The sequence below is a fragment of the Vigna umbellata genome, chromosome 1 (genome assembly GCF_029865625.1).
Source record: "Vigna umbellata cultivar VRB3 chromosome 1, Vumbellata_1.0, whole genome shotgun sequence".
NCBI lineage: Eukaryota > Viridiplantae > Streptophyta > Magnoliopsida > Fabales > Fabaceae > Vigna > Vigna umbellata.
In genome coordinates this window covers 12949061-12977036 of record NC_142165.1, presented here as the reverse complement: position 1 = coordinate 12977036, position 27976 = coordinate 12949061, and the positions used below count along the sequence as shown (strand labels likewise).

Below are 27976 nucleotides of genomic sequence, written 5' to 3'. Positions count from 1 at the left end.
TAACCATGATAAATAGATAATCCTAGACACAATATAATTATGATAAATAGAGTAACCCTAGACATAATATAATCACGATAAATAAGGTAAATATTCTAACAACCTCAAATAAAAAATATAAAATTAAAAGTAAACTATTGGATGAAAAGTAATAATAATCCCTAAGTATCTTATTTCCGTTAAATAAAAAAACATACACCCAATTATGTTATATGTTTAAACCGGTTTGCGAGTGAGTTTATCTGTCGTGTAACTTTTTTTGCTGATTTTTAGGATGTCTTGATTACGAGGAAAAATTTAAAACTTTAATTAAACATAATATCATTGGGGAAATCAACCTATATAATATCGAAATTAATAAAATCAAAACGAAATAAAGCAAACTCAATTACATTGTTTCTAAAATATTTGTACATAGGAAACTAGCACAACTTAATAACAATTCAATCATCTACCGTGCTATCATACTAACATAATCATTTTTACACCCTTATCATCATCTATAACCTTATTAACCTTATCATCACGAGTATACCATCAACGTTATCCTATCAATAACGTCTTCAACACATTATCACTACAAATTCCCAACATCATCAAGAAGAACCTTGGTCTGTCTCCTGTACCTAACCATACCACCTGTAGCTTCTCCATACAGGTTCATAATCGTACCACCTGTAGCTTCCCCATACAGGCTCATAACAGGACCACCTGTAGCTTCCCCATACAGGCTCATAACAGGACCACATGTAGCTTTCCCATACAGGCTCCTAACCGTACCACCTGTAACTTTCCCATACAGACTCCTAAACATACCACCTGTAGCTTCCCCATATAAGCTCATAAATATATCACTTGTAACTTTTTTTTGCTGAAAAACAATAAGATAACATGAAATATTATTCGCAATTTATCTTTTCTTTTAGACAACATTGGAATATAGTTCTCTTATAATTACCTTTATTACTAAATTAAACACTATCACATAATCAAGAATGCACAAAATCTATACAATATCATATAACGTAAAAATATATTTCAATTAACATACATCAATTAAATTCTCACACAATCGAGAAAATACTAAATCTACACAATATCTTATGAATTAAAAATATATTTGAATAGAATGATATCAATTAAATTCACAAGATAAAAGTATAAGAAAAATATATTATGACTTACATAAATCTTAATTAACACTATCTTTTCTTATTTTTTACTTTCTTCTTTTTTTGAAAAAAATGTAAAAATTTATTCTTTTGACACACATAAATTTTTTACATTTATTTGACATTATTTTTTCTTACTTTTTACTCTTTCTTTCTTGAAAAATATAAAATAATATTCTTTTATGGAAAATAATTTTTGACACATTTAAATATTTTACATTTATTTGACATTATCCTTGTTTACTTTTTACTCTCTTCTTTCTAGAAAAAATACAAAACTTTATATTTTTAAGACCATTTTACCCTTGTATAACCATTACTCAAAATAATCATTACTCTTATTTTATGACCATTTTACTCTTGTGTTTTAAATGAATGTAAAAATAATATAATACATATATTAACTAAAATTATATTAAATTTAAACAATATAACATAATACATATACTAACTAAAAATATATTGATCGTATCATATTACCTTAATTATTAAACCAAGGTATTTACGAATATACTATTAAATATAAATGTTTTATCTTTATTTTATATTATATTCTAATCTACAAGAGTGAAGAGTGTAGAATGAAACGTAAAACAATGGAAGAGAAAATTCTGAGAGGAACCGAAAAGAAGAAAGTTAGTAATGGAAAAACGATGAAGACTGTGTTCAGTGACTTTCTTGGCAGAGAAGACAAGCATGAGTTTTCCATGGAAATGAGTGAAAGGAGTCTCAAAAGGAAAGGGAAAGAAGTAGAAAGTAATGATAAAGCATCAAAGAGAATGAAGACTAAAGTAGGATGCAGTAAGGATAAATCAAAGTTAGAATATTTGTTAGAGGCAGTGTCCTTATTCAGTGCATACGAAGAGGAACGAAATTTACCTGATAATAGGCATGACTTGAGAAACAGTGAGGAAGAAGGTCATTTGCTGCCAAGAGAATTTCAGGAGAAGATTAAAGAACTCAATGGATCTGAGATAAAGTTTGTGATCGAAAAGACGCTTTTTAGTACAGATTTGGACCCAAAGCATGCTCGCTTGTCCATTCCACCCTCAAAGATTGCCAACAAATTTCTTTCAGAAACTGAGGAATCGTCATTGGATGAATGTATCAAAGAAAATGGAAGGCTTGTTGGGTTGCCAGTGACTGTGTTGGATCCATCTTTGAAAGAGTACAAGATGTGTTTGAAGAAATGGAATATGGAGAAAAGCTGCATCTACAACTTGACAAAGGGATGGAACCAGATTCTTCATCACAATCATCTTCAACTGTATCGTACGCTGCACCTTTGGTCTTTCAGAATCTCTTCTCAGTTGTGTTTCGCAATTGTTAAAATCTAAACACATCAACACTACCTTTTCATGTCTTATACATACGTCATAATAAGATGGACGATGACATTTTAACAAATTCTTTTTAACAATTATTTTAACAACTTTTTAACAATACATTATAGTTGTTTTATTGATATGTATATTTAAAATAAACCAATAACAATTTGTCGTTGTAAAAAAATTAAAATTTTTTTTCCTAGAACCATCGATTTTTTGACACCAAAACATTTGGGATGTTGTTTTTTGGATAATGATACTTTAACTACATGTTTTGATAATATTTTAATATCATCTACATGTCACTGTGATTGGTCCAAAATTACTCCACAATCAATAATAATAATCATAAACACCAACATGGACCAATCACATAATGACACATAAATAGTGTTAAAAATATTATAAAAAAAATGTTAGTCAAAAAGTATCGTTATCCTTGTTTTTTTATCTAATATTATAAGAATATCTGATCGAAGAAAGGAAAAGCATAAACTTTCCATGCATGAAATGAATCGAATGGCCTCGTGTACTTTTTGCAGTAAGTCCTTTCTTTGAGTGCCTAAAAGGAAGATTATGCCACCAAAAGCTGGAACTTGTGAATTCAACATGTGGGCTTTTATAATCAGTTATTGGTTCATCAATTAAAAACACTCAAGATGTAAAAATGGGCAAGAAAATAAAATGTATTCGAATTCAAAGAATCTAGAAAAGAAACCAAATTTAATATAAAATCTCTGAAATGCAATTGGGCAAGAAACTTAAATTTGAAAGTAAATGCGAAGCATGAGAAGAGACCACAATTTAAAAGTAAAGAACTTGTAAGATTAAATTATAAAAATTAATTCCAACGTAAATTTAGATGATTGAAAATGTAAGCTTTTGCTTTAACTAAAAATTAAGAAAGCATGACGCAACTTCTTAATTATTTATTTTATTTGACAATTATTAAATGACATTTTTCATTTGTTATATTAAAATATTTAGTATTTGTCTAGTTTTTAATGAATTTACATCCAAAATTTGTTTATATGTATAAAAACAATTTCAATGTAAAGTTTACATTCGTGAATTGCTTAAAATTAAAGAGTTACTTATATAAATAACTTTAATTTTAAACAGTTAATGTGTAAAACCTTTAGTTTTTATTAACAATTCCCTTTAAAGATTATGCCTTACAAGTCCTTGCTCCATTAACAGCTACAAGGAAGAATGAATGAAAGAGTGTCAAAATAGGTACAGAGAGAGAGAGAGATCATTAAGGCTTTACATTACAATTTCAAAGTGCTTATCAGTAATTCATGTTTGACCAGATTGTAAGTTGAGAGCACCATTAAACACAACGCTGCCGCTTGAGAAAATTACACAACCAGTTTTATGTTTTATATATTTTACATTGAAAAGAAAGATTAATTAAATTAAAATGTCAATGTAGTCCCAAGTAAAATCAGAACCTTAAAAATCATTGACGTAATAATAAGAGCAAAAAAGAAAAATTGCATGCATAGAAAGCAACGAAAGAATAACGAACTAAAAATGTAGCACGACAAACTTGATTTTTTTTAAAACAAATGAAATGATAAAGTTTAAATGAACAAGATACAAAATATTAAGACTTGTGTAGAAATGAGTCACAGATTACATTCAACTGGGGAACGAAGTTAGATATTGACTAAAATTATGTATGTTTTAAAACGAATCAATTTAATATTTTTTTCCCTCTTGGTATTACAAATACTCCCTAAGAGCATTATGCTTTAAATAATTGAGAGTTTAAAAATAGAACTTTTACCTTTATCAGAGTAAATTAATGCTAACTTTGCTTAAATAAACAAAATTTACAGGGGCTATGGATCGGATTCATCAATTGATTACAGATATCATAACACCCCTAGAAACTACATCATAGATATTGCCGAAGGCTTTCCCCACTCAGAGACTCCATTTCCTGGAGAATATCCTGCGCAAGAGATTTAACTGAAATCTCCACGTCTTCAAGTAGTTCACCAAGGAAGGGGATCGTTTCGGCCAATAAAACTAGGTATTCCTCTTTCAAGTTCTCCACAAAATACTTGACAATTCTTAGGCCCAACATTTTAGCTCGCATCTTATCACTCCGTGTCTGCATTAAAACCTGTAAAAGAACCGGAAGAAGAAGGCAGAAAGATATTCAGTTTCTTAAACGACAGCTATGGGTGGCAAATGAAATTCAATACTGGTATGAGTTGGGTACAAACATATAGCACTCTAGAGCTCTAGATGTTACTGAATACCCAAAATTAAAATAAAGAACTAATGAGAAAAAACTAATGTATTATGTAATGAGGATGCCAGAGAACACGAGAAGGTTGACACCATTTTAGATTATCAACCTGTGGGTCAAAATCACATACATAACTATAGAGCGTCAATAGCATAATATCTTAAGTTTGATCAAAATGGCATAACTCTGTCGTCTATTTACAATTAAACTTTGTTAAGCCCAAACAAAATGAATTAAACTTTTCTAATAAACTAGTCAAATTTTATGGAAGTTGCCTCATTTGACTTCTCAAAGACTTGTTTTGCCTTTTGCACTTATTAGAGAGATTCAATTAATTTCCCTCGTTTTCTTCTGTTAAAAGATAGGTGATGGAAGCACAAGATTGAAAGCAGTTAGGGTGGTTCGAGTCCTGTGACAAGTTGCTCTTGTTTTTCTAGTTTGAATGGCTAGTGATATTAGCCCAAATCCACTTATTGGCTTGCTACTGCACCGTAGCTACTTATGTTAACAGGTAGGGGAGCGGATTTGTCAAGTTCAAAGGTTTTGCGGGCCATATCTGTAATTTATATTTTTACTATGGCCATATTCAAAACAGTGTTTCCCATTAACACCTCATGTGTTTCACTCAATAAAATCCAACATATTAATAGAATGTCAGTGTCAAATTACATGCATAAACAATAACGACTAGAAAGGAATAGAAATAAAAAACTTACCTCATGGTTCAAAGGCTTCCACAAAAGGTCAGATCCAGCAGTCACTGCCATTTGACCGATGCAGGAAACCACTAGGTCATCAACGTCCTTCACACTCGGTATATTCATGCTGTCATCCAACAAAGTCGGTGGATCTATTACAAGTTGTGAAACAATAGGTCTCAACAACATCTGTGGCCAAGTATGATATTACAGTCAGTGAGGAAATAGAATTAGAAAGAACACTACTGAAGGAAGCTAAAAGGTTAAAAGAATATTTTATTCCTTAAAGGAATGAGAGAAAAGAGAATGAAGAAAATATGCAAAGTATTTTTAAGTGAAATGGAAAAATTCCTAGTACAAATATTTTAAAAAATATTAAGTGGGGTGAGCTAATCAATCAACTAGATGGAAGAAACAAAGTCTTCACTGAACTTTCTCATAACTACTCAAAATCGTGTTGCAACTGTTGTGTTAGATATGTCAAATATTATTTATATTTTATACAAGATACAATTATTATAAAATATACAAGATACAATATGTATAAGATATATATCTAGATATGTACAAAAATTCAAAAAATATAATAACTGTATAATTTCACTTCTGCAAACATATTAAAAATAAAAAGTATTAATAATTGTCATAATAAATCATATCATATAATCTACAAATATTAATGGTGTAAAACTCAATCCATTTTTTGGACCATCCACAGAGAATAGATTCCGTTTTGGTTCATAAAGAGACAGTGCTTCGATGTCTCATTTGTAACAAATATTAAATTAAATTTTTATAACTTTAAAAGGCTTGATACTTAACAAATACATAATTAATATCCAATACTTTGGTATTGGATAGACATGAAGTAAGTGAGTTCTTTATATGCAACAAATTCACTTGCCTGGAAATTTGAGGAGTCCAGAAACTTCAAGGTCCCGGTGTCATACAGGAAACACTTGTGTAAAGATGACAAGACTAGTGCCCTGAGATGCCAAACCTTGATGGAGACGCTGCCTGTTTCTTTTATATTGCCATCATCCACAATCTTGGCCCTTTTCTTCTGATTCCCAGTAGACACTTTCACATCTCCATCATCACTAAGATGATGAACACATCCACCAAGCAAGTGTTTGAAGTAAGGAACAAACAATGACCTACAAGTAAGGATATAACACCTTAAATGGCTGTCTTTGATCATTATTTAAGGAAAAAAAATTAATGTAACATTATAATAACTGAATATACACTAATGTCTACGGGTGTATACACATTATACTCCCTCCAGCTTATTACAATACACGATTTTAAAGAAATTGTTAGTTCTTTCTACAAGACAGTCTATAATTCTCTACAGGTTTCCATATGTTTGCTTTATTAAGCCCCAAAAAATATTATGAGTTATTTTGTTGTGTTAATGAATAGTGAAACGAAAATTATAGAAGTCCTCCATAATGAAGGTTAATTTGGTACATTAGTAATACTTTTTTAAAAAATCAACTAAATTGTTTTCATTGGTCTGTGCGATTATGTTAAAAATGCCATATACTAAGGAGAAGAGGGAGTAATAATTAAGGAATCACATTGAAACTAACTCTCAATTTAATATCGTAAGCAAACTTATATAAAGAAATTTATCTACTGTCATAGGTGGTTGACATATTTACGGTAGTTCAATACACTATTTTCCTATATACATTATAATTCCTAATTTATTAGGGACAAAAAGCTAAACTCTTCTGATAATAAAATAATCACATAGGCCTAAATTTTCAACCATGCTTATTTCAAGGAACATTTCTGAGAAGAACAATTACTAGGTAACCAAAAATAGAACATACGAATGTCAACTTACCGATGGTTCTCTGTAAGCTTATTTACCATGCCATAGAAAGATATGGCCCTATCAATGCTTCCCGTACATGAAGTTCCATCCACTTCAGATTCTACCCACTCTATACTCTTTATGAGAAGGGGCTTGAACATGCTCTCCGTAAGTTTTAGAGTCAGAACAGTCAATGTATTAAGCACACCTTTCTCAACTAAATCAATGTTTTCAATTGAAGGAGGACTTTGCCGGCGCAGATCAAGAGCAACCAAACAAAGGTCAAATACCTTCCCATGAAATGCCACAATGGACGATCTGTCCATTGTACCTATTATGATTCCCAACATATCAAAGACAATAGTTAAGCTTTTATCCCCAGCCTTAATGGCAGCCGGGTATAATTTTAACAAAGGTGGCAATGCAAGTCGAACCTGTAAAAAAGTAAAGAATTGGTAAATAAAACACAAGAACTTTGATTCATACCAGATACACAATACTACATTATATAAAGCCTTACAGGAATTCTTTCAGCAAGAAGCTTTCTTACTCCATGAGCTCTAGATTCCACCTTTGCATGCATTCCTGAAATATGTTCAGGATAAAGCAACAGAATCTCCATGATATTTACAAGGTACGGATTTAAAAATCCACCAAGCTTGTCCACAACTGCCTCCAAAGTGATGAGAAGATAAAAATAGGATTCCATTGTGGCTGATACAACATCACTACTTTTGGGTTTCATATCCAAATTAGACAATACTTGATAAGATGACTTCATCACATTGTCCATAATCTTGGGAAGTTCTGCCAGTGCCTTTGGACCTAGAACATTTATCAGGGCAGCCGTTGCTCTGAGGCAGCTAGAAGTCACAGCTAAGTTATGAGATGCAATATATCTTGTAACAGATTGAAGGCACAGACTAAAAATGGAATTATTGGAAGGGAATATTTCAGCTACAACTTCTAAAGCAGAAACTGCTGCCACTTTCAAGGAGGTATCTGATGAGTCATCAAGTACTCGAATAATTTCAACACATAATTTTTTAAGTGATTCTGGGGAAGTTTCGTTCATATGAAGCAAAAGAGAAGTTGGAGTTGACCTAGAACCCTTATTGTCTTTAAGCCTTAAGCTCACATTTTTATGACTTCTTGCAGCTTCACATAACAGCCCAAGAGCCTGCAGTCCAAGAATATAAAATATCAAAAAGTTTCTCAATGCCCTGTTTTCACAAAACTAAAGATTATGGATTTGTATTTGCGTTCTCATGGTGTGCAGGCATAAAACGCACTTTATTAAATGCTCTATATTAAAAATATATTTATCATTTATGTTTTTGAAATATAAATACACTTTCTATTAAAACTTCACACCAAGATATAGAATCAATGGTATAAAAAATATATATGAATAATACACAATAATATAAAACAAATTCAATGACCACGGTGTCTATCCATCAAATTAAAGGAGCATCTTGAAAATCACTATACCTGACAGAATATTACAAAGTAGATAGAGACGACAAATTATGGTCTACCCTTGAGTCAAAATAATACAAAATCCTATTAAAATTTGTATATTGTAACTATATTAAAAATCATACCTTCTTCCCGACATTTTTATCTGCATTGTGGAGCAATTTAGTTATGCTGTTAATGTACACATAAGGTATCATGACTCCTGCTAGAATCCTTATAACAGCACGCATAGTTTCCTTCAACTCGTTCCTCACAATTACAGGGATGTTCAGTTGCTTTTTTCTTGCATCTACAAGTTGCAAAAGTAAAACAACCTGCTCCATAAGCTCGCCCAATGCCCTCTGCAACATTCAAGAAGCCATAACATTTATTTTAATCATGAATTTATTCATAATTAGAACATTTACACACAAAAAAAAGCATAACACACTACTGTCATTGCCATCTCATTAAAACCAAATACCGCAACCTAGAAAGAAAAAAAAAATATGATCCGTATTTGTTATTGAACATTTCAGTTTATATTTTCATTATCAATATATCTACAAAACAAGTGTTTGTGGGCTCATTCAAAGATTAGAACATTAGCAGAAATATAAGTATACAACACTAATTGCATTACCATCACACAAAAAACAAAGTCAACAGCTGAATATGAACCTAAAATGAAATATCAAACAAATATAATTTATGTCAATATTAGGATCCAATTGCAGCAAGTATGGGATTCTGGGGAAAAGTTTGGCTTGAACTCTCTAAGTACAATGGCTAGCTCTAGTGGTGCAGTCAAAAGGTTCTTCTATCAATTTGGTTTCAAATATTTCCACCACAGCCAACCGACGTGGGTGCGGTGGCTGGCTACAGTGTGGGATTCTAATTGCAGTGTACAAGAATTTAGCCCCACATGGGAAGTACAGGATTTTGTTGTGGGGTTTATAAGGTCTTGCTCTCGAAACACAATGGCTAGCTTTGGCAGTTGTTCTCCAAACATTCTTATCAGATAAAGACGATTAGACAACATTGAATCATTATATAAACTACAGAGGTCTGTGGAATTCAGCCTTAGTTCAAGAGTGTCCACATAATTTGCCAAAATTTTTTAATTAAGGTCTCAACAACACACTATTATCTGTCAATAGGGCACAGGACTGGAAAATTTATAAGTTATTTATGAAAAACATGACACAGGTAACATTAAAACTTTGCCATGTAGAGAACATTGAGATCATATAACTATCTAGCAGCATGCATCTGATTTGGATTTAACCTGAATGACAGCGGCATCTTCTCTTGATTCCAACTTAAACACAAATTCTGGATCTTGCAACTTTTGCAAAGAAAATTGCATCACAATAAACAACTCCAGGAGCTGTGTCTGGTCAACATCTCTATTCACCCTCTGTTCAATCAGCATGACTAGAGAAGGAAGCCAAATCTTACTCGTAAACTGTTCACAAATTTGCACTGCAAATCTATATTCCCACTCCTTAGTATAAAATGTTAAATCATCTGCTGTCTCAGCATTAAGAAAACAACTGGTTTTCTTTGAAATTAGCGAACGGAAAAGTAGGATAAGCAATGACGATAAGCTTTTCTCCTCACCCAAAGTTCTGCAAAACAGCCATCATTATAAGATGCACATCCCAAACCAATGGCTAAAGTGTCAACAATAGCAGATCATGTGTAGAAATAGAAGAATACCTTAATAAATATAGCACAAATGACAGCCTTCTGTGTTCAACAATTTCAGGAAATATTTCCATGAAAATCTGTAAGGAAAAAAAGTACATATTAAAAGTTTGATCTGAAAAGATTCTTTACATGAAGCAACAGAAGAGACATGACATCCAAAAACCGTTTCCATGAAAACCAACCTTCAGTAGTTTCTCCACATCATCTGTCTTAGAAAGCCAATAAGGAACAATTGCAGATATAAGATCCTCAAAAACAATCCTTGAATGGTCATCAATCTACAGGCATATAAAAAGAGAAATGGTGACACCACAATTCGTACACAGAATTAATCATTAATAATCCTTACTAAATTGAACTATGAAGATTTTTTCTCTTTAAACACGGTACTAAAGACAAGTTGCAAGAGCTAAAAAGAAGCATTCTACTAGTTTTTAATAAAATCCTAAATGGTAACTAACAAGCAGTTATTAAGAAATAAGGCCTTAAAACAAGTGGCCGAGGTTCTCCAATATAAAGCAGATCCCAATAATTGAGGCAGGGATTGTAAGATTCTCTACCCTACTCAACAAATGATTGTTAACCAGTGATGCATGAAGGAAACTCAGGAATAACAGAAATGCCTATAGGATTTGGTACTATAAAACCAGTTGACATTAGGCAAAGTTGTCCAACAAATCATGTAATTAAGATAGTCAATGGGTGAATTTGTTACTATAAAACCAGTTCACATTAGGCAAAGTTGTCCAACAAACCATGTAATTAAGATAGTCAATGGGTGAATTTGAAACAAGTATGGACAAACAAAAAGAGAAAGATATAATAAGCCATTCTACCGAAATGACAACCATACCAACATGGTAGAAAAGGATATAATAAGCTATTCTACTCATAGAATGCCTAAGCTCAACAGAAAAACTCTATATTAACAAACCTGTGTGACGGCTGCATCTCCAATAACTACAAGAATATCGAGCATATACTCAAAAACTTCTTCTGGATAAACTCTAGTAATAGCAGAAAGAACAGAAAATATATGGTTGCGGGTGATAACTTCAGAGTTCTGGGCACACCCTATCAGTAGCTTAATGTTAATTTCACTTTTAATATTTTCCTGTCAACAACGATAAAACACTATATAAGGATATAACCAAAATAGCGAAAGGTAGTCAAACTAAGTTATCTAACATAATAAATTTCAAAGCTTCACAATTAGGATGCATACATTCAGTGAGGCAATGCTTTTAAGAGAAATAATTATATCCTCCAGGATTATCAATAGAGTCTGTTGAATATGATATATTGTGCTATTGTTGGCTTCAGAAGAACTTGATTTTTGGCTTAACCTTTGCACAGGTATAAAGGACTCGTTCACGCATTCCTCTGAAAATACCTTGCTAAGAAGCTTAAATAAGGATCCTAACAGTAAATGCCTGCAACAATCAAATTGAAAATTAGGACAATTAAATGCATCAATCGCTAATCTCGACAGTACACATAATGTAACGTTCAGATTCAGAATTAAGCAAACACCTATTTGTTATGTCCTTCTTCAATAGCAAAACATCAAGAAGGGAACTAAGGATATAGACTGGATTATCTCTTCTCCATATGTTATTAGAAGGATCTTCAGCATCTTGGTGTCCAACCAATTTTTGTTTCTTCACCGCCTTTTCATTTGAAGAACTAACTATAAAACTCTTCAGTGCAAGTATGAGATCAAGCATGTAGCCAACAGTTGAGAAACTAATCTGCAATTCCAACATATCCCCAATTATTCTCAATTTCATTTCTTTTCATCCAATTGTGGAATACTAAATTGGAAGAACCCTCCCACTACATTAAAAAGTAACAGGGCAACAACAAATAACATTTAAAGTGAAAAACAACTAGCTGCTTCAAAAGGCCATGGCCATCGACAAGAATGGAACTTACGTATTGAAATTTTGCCTCAGGTCACAACCATATTAACTGTTTAATAATTTCCGAAAGATGCTATCTACTTGTTCATTTAACAAAGCTACAATTAATTAACAATATTAATGATGTTATTACTCAAGTTTTAAATAGAATGTCATAAAAACATTTGTATGAACTCAATCATATGCATAAATGCACAGGGGTTCTCAAACATGTAAACAAAAAGTGTTTCCAGAAAGACCAAGGCTAATAAATAGAAGATATATTGATTGTTAAGATTTCTCTTAAGAATAAGACCTTAAACTTAGCTCAACCCCATAAAACTGACTTATAAAGTGAGATTTGCACCCACTTATATGTCAATATGAGACTTCCAACACATCCCTCTCATGCCGAGACATATACTTCTCATGTGTGGGACCAGACATTGATGGATGATCCGATAACAACTTGATACCGGGTAGAACAATAGACCCCACAAACAACAAATTTCACTAGAACAAGATCTAATTCACGACTCTGATACCATGTTAAGTAGACTTTAAGTCTAATTCAACCTCATAAAACCGGCTTGTATGGTATGTTTTGCAGCCATTTATATAAGTGTTTTCAATTTTTATTTAAATATTCATACCATTTGTTAACCATCAGTACTTTAAAAACAATTTAAACAGAAAATTCACTGTGGAATGTGTCTTCACCTGTCAAGTAAAGGGGCATCTGGTTTACAAAATGTTTTATATTTTTACTACCCCAGTCCCAAAAACATAAAATAATAAATAAACACCCTTTCCAAAGGGAAGTTCCAGATAGAATAATACCAAATAATTAAGTTCTTTGCAAATAACCACTAAAAAACCTTACACTCCAGAAAGATACATTAAAAAAGGAACTAACCAAGAAAACACATGGTTAATAACATTTGATTATGAGCAAGAAACTAACATCTATACGCATTAATGCCTCTTTAGTTGCACGTTGTACATCACCATTACCATTACGCCACAGAAACACAAGCTCACAAAACAAATGCTCCTGGAAGGCATAAGAAAAAAAAAGTAGAAGTTAGGACTCAGTACGGGCTACCTTGGTATTTTTTTTTTCATTTACACAAAAAGGGAAAATTATCACACATTTTATCGCATAAAGCAAAGAAAAGGCAGCAATCATTAGATCAACTCATCAATAATCAAGAATGACAATAAAACCTTCACTTCATTCTTCAAGTCCACATAGAATTTACTGTTGAGTTTGTTCAAAACAGCGATACAAGGCTTTACACAGGCAGGGTCATCCGAATTCAGGCCCCCAAACTGAAACATCAAGAGAATGAAGTCAGTAAATTCAAAATAACAATACGCATTATGCGAAAAATATACAAAAAGTTTCTCACCCGCAATGCTTTCACTAAAAGATCTTGTAGATCATTTCCACCAGAGGGAGATGACATAACACAGCTCTACAAATAAAGTGGAACAAATTCACACCTAATCTCAGAATAAAGGTTCCACCAGTTAAAACTAAACTCAAAACACATACCTCCAGCAAAAGGCACGTTATCTGAATTTCATTGTCTGACAATTTTGGACACGACAGACTGAGTTTTTCATAGTATTGCATAAGAAAAGTGAACAACAAAGAGCCAACTTCTGGAACATGCATAAGGGCATTCCCAATTCCTTTGAACAAGGATAAAATCATTAGCTGCAAGGGATATCAACTAATAAGTTACTTCCTCACAGTCTCAGGATTGCATAAAAACCCACATGTAACACTGTCAATCTGATATGAACATATGAAACCTTCATATATATCACTATATCTAATATATCTAATATCTATAGCTATAAGATAAATAGCAAAAATAGAAGAGAGTGAAGACATCAAACCTTTCCATAGTTAGAGAGTTTCAGCGTGGAACCCAAAATGAAGGCTATAATTCTTATTTTCGTAGGCTGATCAAACCTGAAGAGATGTGTTTGAAAACAATGTGGAATAAAGGATCTCAAAAATTAATACAAATGAACACTTTTCCAAGGAACATTGTTCACAAAAAGTAAAAAAAGAAACTACAAATAAGCAAAATCAAAAAGGTCTAATTAAGATGGAGAAAGCTACACGATGATTCACAGAAATTTGCATCGAACAATGACAATAAGTATCAGAACCAAGAAAAACTGAATATTCCTAAATGGCTAAACCTACTCTATCCCCCCTCCATCTCAACAAAACAAAACAGCAGCTTAAACTCCACAACAAAGATAAGCCACACAATCTGAAACAATAAACAGATTGTAAACAAATAAACAAAAAAGAAAAACATTATTGTAAATCAAATCAAACAATGTTAAATCTATATTTGACTGAACATCTGTGAGGTGAAGCAATTTGCACCTTCTATCCTTCTTCATCCTCTAATATAATGCTAAGATTAATTCACAAAATAGTTAAGGTGCCCAAATCACATACAAATCCAAGCTGTCACAGTTGCAAAGAAGGACCACTTTGGGACATTGATGAAATTATGGTTTATATTGTCATTTTATCAATACTTGCTGGCTTACTTTTTTATTGTAGAGTCCTTTGTCTTTAAGTGAAGCCTCTTGTGTAGCAGTCTTAATTGCAACAACAAGGCCGGTGATATAGTCCCACATTGACAAGCAATAGAGCAAAAATATATGATATAACTAGGAGAAAACCCTCTCCTTACCATCAATTCTTTGTGGTTGAGTTATGCCCAAACCCAAATTATAAAATGTAGGAGTCTATAATAGTTCCAATGTTGGTTCATCTACAGTTGCCACACTGTAGGCTGGAAGTCCTAGGCATGATAGGGAGTTTAGAAATTTGTCTCAGTTGTGGTTAACCCAAGGTAGCCTTGGTTGCAGCATCTATAAAGGTTGCTTTAATTGCAACCTCAAGAGTTTTTATTTAATCACATATCAACCAAACAAATAGCAAAAGTAGTGTATAAGTAGAGGATTGGATTTTAAGTCGAATCATTTAATTAAACTTGAATTGGATATTTTTTTGGATTTTGAAAATTCAAACTCAAGGAGATTTAAGACAACTTGGACCGGACCACACCAAAGCCAAGTTTGGTTAAGCCAGACCTAGGTTAGATTGCAGTCAAAGATAGGCCAGGTCAGGCCCAACATCAAGTCGTATTTGGCCTAAGTCAAGCTAGGCTAGGAAAAACCTAGATAAGTCTTGGATAGGTCGGGCCATATTAGAGATTGATGTAAAAACATTCAGTTCTTCAATTGAATGTTAGTTTTCTGTTTTCTGTAACCTATTTAGAAACCTTTAGAGCTTATATATACTCGCCTTGTATTCTGTGATTTCATTTAACTGAAATATCATACAGTTCAGTTTTGGTTTAATCTTTTCTTCAAATCGTTTTTTTGATAGGCCCAAAAATTAGTTCGACTAGAACCATGTTTAGTTGGTTGGTCTAAGCTCATTGAGTCTTTCAAGGGGATAAACAGAAGAGATTTGGTACCATTGAGTTATGACCAAACTCATATATTAGAAACCTAACACCATCTCCTATCCAAAACTTTAAGACAATGGGTTTATGGTGTCTTTTTTCTTATATGTTGCTCAACTTCCTTATTTCTACCAAATGTGGGACACTCACTTGGGCAAAGTTGGCCCACAACAGTCTGAATAGAGATAAGCCTACAAGGTCAAGGCCAAGTCAAGCTAAGTCAACGAGGCTTGAGTCTAAGTCAAAACAGGTTGAGCCCATGCCATGTTGAGTTGGACCTTCAAATCCAAGTTAGACAAGACTCAGATGGAGTTGGGTCAAGCTTGGTGCATGTCAAGATAAGTTGGGTGAGACCAAGGTCAAACTGTGTTGGTTGGGGCCTAGGGCGGGCCATGCTGGACAAGCCCTAGGTTGGGTTGAGTAACTTCAAGTTTGAGTCAAAATCAAGCTAAGTCCTGTTGGATCCAAGTTGGGTCGAGTCTAGGTAGAGAAAAGTCAATTCAGGCCTATGTCAGGAAAGGTTGGGTTGGGCAAAAGGAATGCAAAGTTGGAAGGATCTTCAAGAATCCAATCCATGATCACCACTAGTCATTTGTCAAACATCATCATTTAGATTTTAGAAACGAAAAGGCTTACAAGGGGACTTTATCCAAATGTTCCCCACATTTAAGAAGATCAAGTATACTATGCGGAAAAATATTTCACAAAGCAGCAGCTAAAGCAATGAATATAAAAAACAGTTCTACAGAAATAAAGTGCAGCTATTGAAATAAGAATGATAAGAATTTCTATAATAACATAAAAAATACCTTTTTTCAACATTTTGAGGTACCAAAATGTTTTGATGCTCCAAGTTGTTTGTAAAGGATGAGCTCAAAGTGGATGCAAATAGTGAAGGAAGAAATTTCTTGTCGGACAATATGAATGTTTTCAGCTGACTCATCAGGGAGAGAAGCTCACCCACGAAATGAAACCATGAGGCATTGTTCCCTGTTCTTATCAGTATTAGATACTTACAAAGTACTAAGGTGAAATTAATAAAGCATTGCGGACTACATCAGATTATTCTAACATTACCATTTTTCTTGCCAGCATGCTCAAAATGACACCACAATGTATACAATGAATCAATACAGTCCATGGCAGCAACCCTTATATTCTGGAAGAAATTAGAAAGATGCAAAGAAATTATCAGCAGCCAACAACACTCCCACAAAAATTTAAAAAAAAAGAAAAAGAAAAAACAGCAAAACCATGAATAAAAATAACTTGAGATACGTTGACAAGACAATTTGCCAACAATTACAAATAGGCAATATACAGAAAAGAGGGGGAAAAATAGCAAGTTTAGAGAATAAAGCTAACAGAATCGTACCTGAGTATCACTCGCTAAAGGAACAAGAACAGACGGGAATTCAGCTAAAAGTCCAAGTTTCCATCTATCTGGTTCCAGGCTACACAGAAATGCATAGCATTGAAGACTTTCAACCTGGACTGCAGCAGAAACACCTGCAAAATGGAATATTCAACCCAAAAATCAAGCCAATTGGAACTTATATGACTTCTGAACCATAAAATGTTAGCTATAGAATACCTACGCAGTTTGGAATTATAACAACACAACTGCACTTGCATAGATGGAAAAACACTAAATTTGGTTGGGCATATATGCATTAATTAAACATATATTAATGCTGTGATTAGAATCAGACAAACAAAGATATTTAAAAGCTCTTTTGGTGTGAGATAAACCCATGGACTCCACAAATATCTCAGTTTTGAATAAAAAATTAGAATAAATACTTATAAAAAAAAGACAGTGTAGAAGGCTCTGGACTGACTTTCAATAGCAACTTCAACCTAATGGTTCCAAAGAATAAAATTCCTCTTCTCCAACAGAAATCATTTGCACAAAAGTACTAAAGAAGTAGATGAAAGGATAAAAGGGGCTTACCATAGAAGTGCTTAAGGATTTAGAATTTACCCAATAGTCCACGTGAATTTACCCAGGTTTACTCAGAAAAGAGTTTAATAGTGAGTTAACTCGTTTTCTCAATCTAGGATCACAAACTCGAAAGAGTTTAATGCTAACTTGAGAGTTTGACACCCTTGCTCTCAAGTACCACTCTCATAAATTTATTCTTCAAGTAAACATTCTATTCTCACTTCGAAAAAAAATACTTTGAGAAGAGGGTTTCTCTGATATTAGTTTTTCTAAACATCATATATACTTCAAATACAAGAACCAATGCATCTTAAATTGTTCTCTCGTAAAATGATTTGGCATTGGATATGTTTGCACTGTTAATAAATATTAATAGACCACCCCGTTGGGAAAAAAATACAATCCAGCATATCCACAACAGAAGTATCAAAAACAGTGTCCAACAAAAAGCCATGAGAATCAAAATAAAAAAGATCAAGTATATAGCAACCTTCCTCTGTGAAAAACTTAGACAAGAGACAAGAAGGTGATATTCTGCACTGCACTGCTAAGTGATGGAGGTGTTTACGGAATGCATGCTTCAATTTTGAGGAGGCAAAAAAAACAAACAGATTCCTTATCTTGCTGACCCACTTATCACCATCACGCTGCATTTTGTAAAAGGTTCATTCATCCAATCAGTGATGGAAAAAAAGGAGTCTAGTAGCAAATTCTGAGAAGGATAGCAAGTTCATAAGACATTGATTACAGGATTACAAAAATGACAAAGGAATTCCTAACCAGCAGAATGTCAGAAGGTGCTACAGATAGTAGTAGTTCTAACAGCCTCCAAAATATGCAAATCATAACCTTCACGTTTATAGGCCTTAGATTGGCATACAAAAGATCTTTTAAGAAATCCTTGCACTGCCACTCTAGCATTTCAGAATTGAACTGCAAAACAATTCCCAACAATTGAAACAGTAACAAGTAAAAATTAGTTTCTCAGCACAGAAAAACGAGACAAATAATGAACTAAGAAAAACAGCATGCAAGTAAATCCTATGTACCTCATCCAATACGACATCAGCCCCTACTGAAGTTTCCCACTCAGCCTTTAGAAAAGGAAATAGACATTCAAATAGTGCATAAATGTCTTCTTCGTCTTTGATCACAAGAAAAAAAGTCAATTAATTACAAGTTTATGACTAACATCTAATAGAAAGAAACAAACTACAACTAAGGAAAGCTACGATATAGCTCAAAACATTTATTTCTGACATGTGTCAAAACGTTATTGTTTTCAATCATTCAAAAAAATAATATATTTATGTAGTTATGAACTGTGAAAACATGCATAGACAGACGGTAAGCGATAGTTATGGAATTACTTTTCTTGATCTCAAAAAGTACCATTACATTGGTATGTGAAGGCAAAATGAAATCCTAATAAAAGGAAACAAATCTCCTAAAATAAAGCAAACAAATCTCCAGGTATAGAGACTCTAAATCTGGAGCAAATCTACCAAATCTCTTCATCCCAATCCCTTGACTTTAGGGATTTCTTACAAACAAATATATATTCATTATCCGATCAATCTATTTTTACTGTACACCAAATGTGCAATATTTACTCCCATATCTCGACATTGACTATTTCTGAAAATATGTAATTCAAAAAGAGAAGGAGAAAGCAAACCTTTTGGTTTTATACAAAGAGACTGCAAGAGAACAAAAAAGAAGAGTGTCTTTGACAACTCCAAATCACTGCAGCATTCCACAAACCAATTAACATGGTCTTCAGGATGGACCAAGAAATTTTCAGCCATTTTATTGACAATCTTCAAGTTAATTGAAGATAAACTTCCAGGTATCAATGCCTGCAATTTTACTTCCAAGAGTCAGTAAAGTGAAAGGCAATTGCCAAATTCTTTTGACAAACATATTTAGGAGTGGCTTTGCTTACTGATGAATAACTAATGACTTTGATAAAACCCTATATATGTACTAGTGTGGTATTTGATTTAGATATCGGAATATGTCCAACACTTTCTGTATTTATACAATTATTTCATTTATATCAGATTCAAATCTGATTTATTTTTCTTTCCTCCCATCAAGGGATCTTGTAAATTTTAATTACTCCCTTCAACTACTGTACCATTATAAATAAAGTTAAGGAACCTTTATGCTCAAGCATTTCACAATATTTAGTGTTCTTCAATACTAGTGACATATCATGTTCATGTCCTGGACACTTTCGCCAATCCTAGAGAATCCTGAGTTTGACAAACTTGGGTTTTTTTGACAAATAGATTTAAATTTCTTCTCACTGTAAGTTATACATTAAATATAAATTTAGAGCAAACTAGTTCAAAAGGCAGATACTTACCACTTCTCCCGATGAAGCCATGAAAATATTCTTATAAAGTGGCCAGTTTATTTTGTTGACTAGTCCCAAAGCTTTTACATTCAAGCTCTGTGTCTGCGCAAAGCAAAATAAGAGCAAGGGAAATATAAAAACAATTTAGTTAGAAGAAACAAGATCATAATATAATAAATTTTTTATCCAAAATACAAATTAATCAGAATTTAGCCACTACCTGGGTTAGAACAATGAGTAATGGAAAAATCATAGCAGCAATGTTTTTCAAGTAACCGGTATGATCACCGAAGTAAGAGATAGCTTTCTTTAAACAAGTGACTGCAACTTCACCATTTAGACTATCGCTATCAGCAGAACCTACAAGAAAATGAGGTGGTTAAAAGATGCAGTGGAGAAAGAGCACAAAGTAATTGTTTTATTCCCATTATTTAATTCCACCAGCCACTCTATGGTTAGATGCATCATCCTTGATGAATCTCTAATATAGAAACAAGCAAAAGACCATTTGTTTAAAGACTACCAAAACACAAACATCTCTGTGAAGCCAAATTCATCCATATCCATGGACATAACAGAACTGGAATAAGTTTATTAGACCAAAACAGGAAACAACAAGCTGTAACTTTTTGAAGACAATATATACTCGAGTAACAGTAGAACAGCAACAATTTACACATTCCTCAGAACATGTTTTGGTGAACTAGAACCAACAATCCCATCACTATGCTTCCATTCTTCTAATTTAAACTTTAATACAGACATTATGCAATTAAATTTTCTTAATAATTGACTGTACAATCTAAGATAAGCATTGACAGCTCGAATCATCATATGGTGAAAAACTCCAAAAAGAAGCATATGACCCAACAGCTATAACTATCCAGTCATCATAAAGGAAAAACACATTTTGATACAAATAAACATAAAAATGGACAACCAGACACCCTTCAACAAAGAAATGGACAAGAATGGGATCGATGAACAAATTAATCCCAATAGACACGTTCAAAAAACACCAAGGAGACTTAGACATTTATAAGACCACATTTATTTCTCTAATCATAACTCCCACCACTAACATTCATACATCAAAATCCATACAGAATGCATTCAAAGAACAAAATCCTTTTCCCAATATACCAATAAGTCAATGCACGCTGCATTTCATTGTAGTGCCACAACACAACATAAACATATAGGATAAACTTCTACCTAATTATTTATAATATACCACCAATTACCTGAAAGCAGTTTGTCCATGCATCTTCTTAGCACATTCAGTAGTGCATCAAGAAGCTTAGAAGAATCTATTACATTTGACAAGCCATCAACACGTAAAGCTGCTTGAACAACTGTTAGTTCTGTATCATCTAGCAGTCTTAATATGGCCTCTTGAACGTTTATAAGATTCTGATAACCAAGATGTATGTTGGGGTTAGTCAAAAGTCAAAGACTTTGAATACGCAAAGACAGCATCAACTCATCCTAACAAAATCTCTGACCATATTATAAATATTTCCCCAAGAAAATGATATCAATTCATAATTTCATTCATAAATAGCATAAACCATGATGATAATCAGTTGATGCATAGCTTATTGATATAATTGATTATGGCAGACCAAAAACTCATTAATAAACTACTCAATGCTACCACAACCAGACCTTTGGCCTGGTACCTACAGCAAACTTCTTACTAGCATTTTCCATTCGTAGTCAGACATTGCAGGGTAATACAATATATCAGAATTTCTAAATACAACAAGTATTTAAAACTGGTATTTGACAGCAACATTTGTTAGCTCAACCATGTCCTACGAATAAAATATAAGAAAAGTAATATGCCACCAGTATCAGAAATTACAAGTACTGTACACGAGGAGGAATCAATTTACAGCATTCTAACTTACACCCGATCTTGCATCATTAAAAAATTAATTTTTTGTTGAACCAACAATTGATTTATAATAACATATTACCAAAATTTATCTATGTAAAATATGGACGGTAAGAAGAAAATTAAATGGTTTATATTTTGTAAAATATGGACAATAAGAAGAAAAATAAATGCTTTATATTTTCAAAGAATACATTAAATTAATTTTGAAGTATATAATTGATGTGTCCAAAAATTTGGATTAACCTAAAACAGCTTTCGAGATAAAGTTATACAGTAAAATGTTATTAAATGGCGAGAGTGGGTGTAACTTATACCAAACAAAGGAGGAAACAGAATTTAATGTTCTTTACAAAAAAAATTGGCACCAAAAATGCTTTACAAAATATATACAAACAAATGAGAAACAGAATTTAATGTTCTTCAAACATTGTGAAATGAAAAATACAAATTAATGGAAACATAAGGTTTTTGGAAGGATGGGAAAACTAGAAGAGCAGATATACCTTTGAACCATCCTTGGTTTCCGGAATAACAGAATAATCTAAATCAAGCAGTGTAGCACGACGAACATCAGCCTATAACATCAAAATTTATCATTATTGTACATGATACACATATAGATTTATATAAACCAGATATTCAATAGAAGAGCTATAGTAGTACCTTCGGATGATACAGGCCAAACCAAACTTTTGAGTGTGAGATATCAAGTGCAGAATCCAAATTTCCATCTAACAACTTACACAAAACCTTATACAACGAATCATCTTTCTTGGAACGCGCTTTGTTTTCCTGTTAAACATATTCAAAGTTGAACACATTATAAACTATCAGACAATGCATGAGAACAAAAAAGCAGAAAATTCATCAGCATGCCTGAAGGAAATGATGAACTGCACCACGTAGTTCCGAAGGGTACTTTGTATTGAAAATAATCAGAATCTTCTTTGCCCAGCCAGCTAACCAACAATTGACAAACCAACATTATGAAAATAATCTAAGCAACCAATATTAACAGACTAGTTGTAGATTTCTATTAAAAAACATAAAGCCAGTAGAGAGCTAAGTTAGAAAAGGCAACAAAACAAAATAAAAATATACACCAACTACTAAAAACATAAAAAGCACACATTTTAATGATTTAATGTGTTATTTAACAAGATCATACTATGATACACAATTAGATGACACCCAGTTCATTAGACAGTTAATCAACTGAGTTAATGATGTCTAACCACACTCAACATGGATTGTTGGCAGCATTAATGTATTGAACAGTAGTCTATGCAATTCCTTGATTCCTTGAGTTACTGTTCATCTTTTTTCACAGTCTTTGGACTTCCTTATAAATCCATACATGCTATTCAAAGGTGAAAGTATTAAAAAATGAGTGTGTAGTTTCTAAACAAATAAAACTTCCCCTGTTGAAGGCATTAGACTTCAAAGTCAAATTCTAATTTTCTTTCCCAAGTTTCAAACTATTAAAGAATGGACTAAAGCTCCTTGACAATGGCATCATTTTCAACAGTGTGATCCAAGAGTTTGGCTTCCTATTAACAGGAGCTTTCCATGCAGTATGAATGAGTAATATCAGCATTCGATATAATGCTATGCTTTGCTCTGGTGTTTCAAATGCCAGTTCTTATTATTTATATAGACAATACATGCCTTTTCTTACGTAATACTGATACAGAAAACAAACCAGTGCTATGTAGAACTATTTTAACATCATATATATATATTGCACAGAAAGTTCTGATTCGGGAAAATAATTTCCCAATAAGCTAACAAATAAAGCTTCTTTGCCTAAAAAAGAAGCTAATACAAACACAGAGTAAGTTCAAACTTAACAGTTAAAGAAAACTTACTCATAACATAAAAAGGCCCGCATGATCATTGCTTTCAGAATTCAGAAGAAAATACAAACAGGTACAAAAAAAATTGTTTACAGAAGCTTCTAAAGGTTCATTGATTCACTCTCAATATGAATTATTATTAAGCTCAACCTTATGAATTACAAAAAGATATATAATTAGGGGTACAGAACTAAGTAATGAGCTCTTTACAGTACAAAATCAGATGTACCTGACATGGAAGAAGTTGAGTCACCAACTTTTTGTGATAATTTCACACAAGTTGAAAGAATTGTCATGACCACGTGATCAACAAAACTGTTTATGGGGATAATTTCTATCAAGGATAGCAAAGTCTGCTGACAGTATTCATCAGAACTGCAATCCGTAGTTGTTATAATCAACACAAGACACAAGCCTCTATAAAATATGACTTGAAGCATATATGCACAGAAAGACAATCATACAATGCTCACCTGCAGTCAATCAGGGAGTCCAAAAGCACACGAAGAAACTTTTCAATATTGAACTCCTTAGATAATTCTGATAAAACCCCTGCCAGGTCCCTACATAATTAAAAGGGATTAACTATGGTATAAATATAAATAAAGAAAAGGGAACAGTTCAAGGACAGTGATTATGTAAAAGTTGAGCAGTTCAATTTGACTACCTTATTTTATTTAAAACCTCCAAGGCCTTCGTTGGTAGGATTTCAACATTTTGAGACTAAGAAAAATTCCAACATAACAAGTTAAAATAAAAATATAGCAAGATTCAGAAATAGATATTGCATTCTGAAAGGAAATTGGATAAATACTATTTACCACCCAAACATCAAGGATTACACTAGTACCTGAACAACATTTATTAAAGTAATAAGGGACAATCGAAACCAATAGATATCTGTCATCTGTATAGCCTCGCCACAAGCAACCTCAGCAACTGAACGTATCAGACTATTCAAAAGCTTGGGAGCTAATGCAGCTTTGTTTCCAAGCAAACCAATGATCATCAAAGAACCAGCCTGCATATGAGGAAAATTTGAAAAGACAATTGTTTCACAAGGTACCAAGAAACGTAGCACAAAAATTGTTAGAATATGTCAAATAATTTACTATATCTTAAATCATGTTTTAGTATTAGTTTGCCAATATTCTCATAATATCTTAAGATTGCTCAATGATTAAAGTAAAAAATAGTTAGAGTTAGAGTTTCTTGTTTAAGAATATACCATGACATTGCAAATCATTATAACTATGACCAGTATAGGATCATCCAAAGTCTCTATTTTCTACTTTACCTCCCTCTACACCTAAAACCTCACCTTTCAATACATAAAATAAGTCCTCAAAATGAGGTCAAGCATACATATAATATAATCACAGTTTACGATTGTGATAACACAGTTCCCTCAACATTTGTGGATAAGTAAAGGATCAGATCCGAGATAATGCTATGATATCAATTGCTTAAACATATCGTATAGATTGTAACATGAGCTTGTCTAAGAATATTCTACATTTATGGAAACAAACTATAAAGAATGTACGAAATAATTTAAGACAATAGACAAAGAAACAGTGAATAACACTTGTTAACAAAGTGGGTTAGCCTCACTTGTACCAAATTATAAACGCTACATGACTATTCTTATTAGTGATGAGTAATATTGCATTAGAGGATATTTTGGAACAGAAAAGCAAATTCATTAAGTCTACCATCGGCAAGTAAATAAACAGCAAACTAATGAGAAAGTAGTCACAAAATATATTGCAGTGTGATGTCTAAATATAATCAGTTCTAAATTCTAATGCACAGAGATAATTTCCTTTGAATCTAACCTTGTGATCTGAAACTCCATTAATGCCAGGCTGAAGACCAGATACCACAAAAGGAAGTATCCTCTTTACAAGATCATCGTCTACAGTTACAACAGTACCCAAAACCTCAACAAAAACAGCAGTACAAAAACCAATAAAAAGCCTTGAAGGTTGAGACTTTTTAGACGGAGATGCCTGTAACCAAATGCTCTGATATCTAATTAGATTCCAGTAGACCACTTCCAAATTCACAACTAAACACAAAAAAGAAAATTACTTACGTAGTTGCATAGAGCATCTAATATGCCCTTGTCACGGATGCACTGCTGCACTATGACCATCCTAGGAGGCGGTGCACCAGACGCTTTAACACCATCAAGAAACCCCCATTTAGTATTCCTTTACAGAAATTAAGTGAGACATTAGAAGCCAAACTAATAGTTCACATCAGAAGCCAGTCAAATAGTTCATATCACAAGCAAACCAAAAACACATAATCATATCTTTCTAACCTTGTATCAAGTATCTGTACTATTCGAACGAACGGATGTGTGTCATGGTACGGCAAAGAACACAAAATCAAATCCTCGACGTTGTACACATGAATCCTGAAACTCAAAACAGACCACATAAAAAAAACAAAACAGAAAAGGTAAAGGAGGCGGGGCAAAATGAGATTATCAGCATAACACCTCGAAGAAGAAGACAATCCATAACACTGTTCAAGCAACCGTAAAATATCAAAATCAAGTCAAGTACTCACTTGTGTCTACGTATCAAGTACTCAAGCGTTTTAAGAGCAGGCCTAAGAAGAAAATATCCAGAAAGCAGTCTTAAATACGAAGCAATGGAGACATTAAGTTGATTATTCTGTTCTATTCCCATCAACTCTCTATCCAACTCCTTACTCCTGTGACTAAACAAATCGTTCTTATAGTTCCTGAACCGCTCATCCTTGCCAATAAGAACCTCTAAACCTGAAATAGCCAAAAAAATGTCAGCAAACACAAAACAGAATATAAAGAAGCAACACGCTTCATATGCTCCATTCGTCACGATTAGCATAGTGCAAAACTTTATTGGATTAGGTGAATTGCACAGCTGCACCAGCTTGGTTGAAAAGAGAATGAGTAAAATGAGAAGCAAATTGAGAAGATTGACCTTCAAGAGCGAGGGAGAAAAGAGTTTCGATATCGATGTCGGCGGCTTCTTTGGGATCGAACAATATTGAAGGACGGGTGAATGGTCGCTTGAGAGGCTCGGAGTCGGCTTTGGCGAAGGACCTTAGAGTTTCTAATTGCGAGGCTAAGGAGGTCGCCATTGTTAGGGTTTAGCACCAAAACGAAGCTTAAACAGTTTTGGTTTTGGTTCTTCTGTTTATGCTTCTTCTGATTCTTCTCTCCGGAGCAACCAAATTAAAACAAAAGGAAGAAAGTATTATATTTGTGGCACTCTGAACTACCTTAGGGTTTAGGGTTTTTGTGTTTCAAATGGTCAAAGCTCCTTTCCAAGTTGTTCCACTCTTTTAATCAATATTTAAATGAAAATAAGAACTTAAATTTGTTAATTGCTCAAACATTTATTTGATAATGTTAAATAATTTAATTATGGTATTTCTTTTTTATCTATTTTTTTAGATTTTATTTTATTCTAAAACAACTATTTAAAGTAACTATTTATAAATGAAAACTATATCTTTTAATTATATTTATTTTTGTAATTACCATTTTATTTTGTTAATAAGTTTTTAAAAAGTTGATTTTTTAGTTATTTGATATTATTTATATTTCGTTTATATATATATATATATATATATATATATATATATATATATATATATATATATATATATCTTTTGATGTAGTATGTGCATAAAAATTATTTTACATTTTTATCTACTTATTTTATTTTTAAATTTATTTGTCATAAAAATTAAAATATATTTTTACACTATTTTTTATTTTTTTGAAATTTGTATTTAATTAATCATCTAATAAATTATTACAATAATAACTTATATTTAAAGTATTATTTTTTTCCATATTATTTTTTCTATTTTTAATTTTATTCTTTTATAATTTCTAAATTACAATATAAAAAAACGATATTAGAAAAATTACTTTGTTATTCATATTTATTAGAGAGAGAGATAGATATATATTTTGTCATAGAAGTTATTTTACTTTTTATTTTATTTTTTAATTAAATTTTCATAAAAATTAA

General features: G+C 32.6%; 1 protein-coding gene and 1 long non-coding RNA gene across 2 annotated transcripts; both read right to left on the bottom strand.

The window, feature by feature from the left end:
• Nucleotides 1-339: 339 nt before the first annotated feature.
• On the bottom strand, nucleotides 340-2305 carry LOC148204682 (uncharacterized). The gene is made up of 2 exons (XR_015783232.1): nucleotides 2052-2305; nucleotides 340-871 (listed from the first exon to the last, which is right to left on the bottom strand). It is a non-coding gene; the product is annotated as an uncharacterized LOC148204682 (long non-coding RNA).
• Nucleotides 2306-4138: 1833 nt separating this feature from the next.
• Nucleotides 4139-27232, bottom strand: LOC124821770 (ARM repeat superfamily protein). The gene is made up of 39 exons (XM_088095615.1): nucleotides 26915-27232; nucleotides 26517-26730; nucleotides 26266-26361; nucleotides 26035-26152; nucleotides 25775-25948; nucleotides 24787-24957; nucleotides 24604-24659; nucleotides 24410-24499; nucleotides 24166-24311; nucleotides 22957-23039; nucleotides 22744-22872; nucleotides 22584-22655; nucleotides 21422-21590; nucleotides 20398-20537; nucleotides 20187-20279; nucleotides 19494-19674; nucleotides 18865-18959; nucleotides 18596-18748; nucleotides 18306-18462; nucleotides 17246-17379; nucleotides 16948-17029; nucleotides 16680-16860; nucleotides 14270-14345; nucleotides 13920-14084; nucleotides 13774-13839; nucleotides 13589-13693; nucleotides 13326-13415; nucleotides 11994-12211; nucleotides 11686-11893; nucleotides 11395-11574; nucleotides 10643-10738; nucleotides 10470-10537; nucleotides 10036-10378; nucleotides 8894-9109; nucleotides 7807-8466; nucleotides 7317-7720; nucleotides 6366-6618; nucleotides 5480-5650; nucleotides 4139-4634 (listed from the first exon to the last, which is right to left on the bottom strand). Exons 1-39 carry the CDS (start codon nucleotides 27072-27074, stop codon nucleotides 4404-4406), a joined length of 6444 nt encoding a protein of 2147 aa, XP_087951741.1. The 5' UTR covers nucleotides 27075-27232; the 3' UTR covers nucleotides 4139-4403.
• Between the last annotated feature and the right edge of the window lie 744 nt (nucleotides 27233-27976).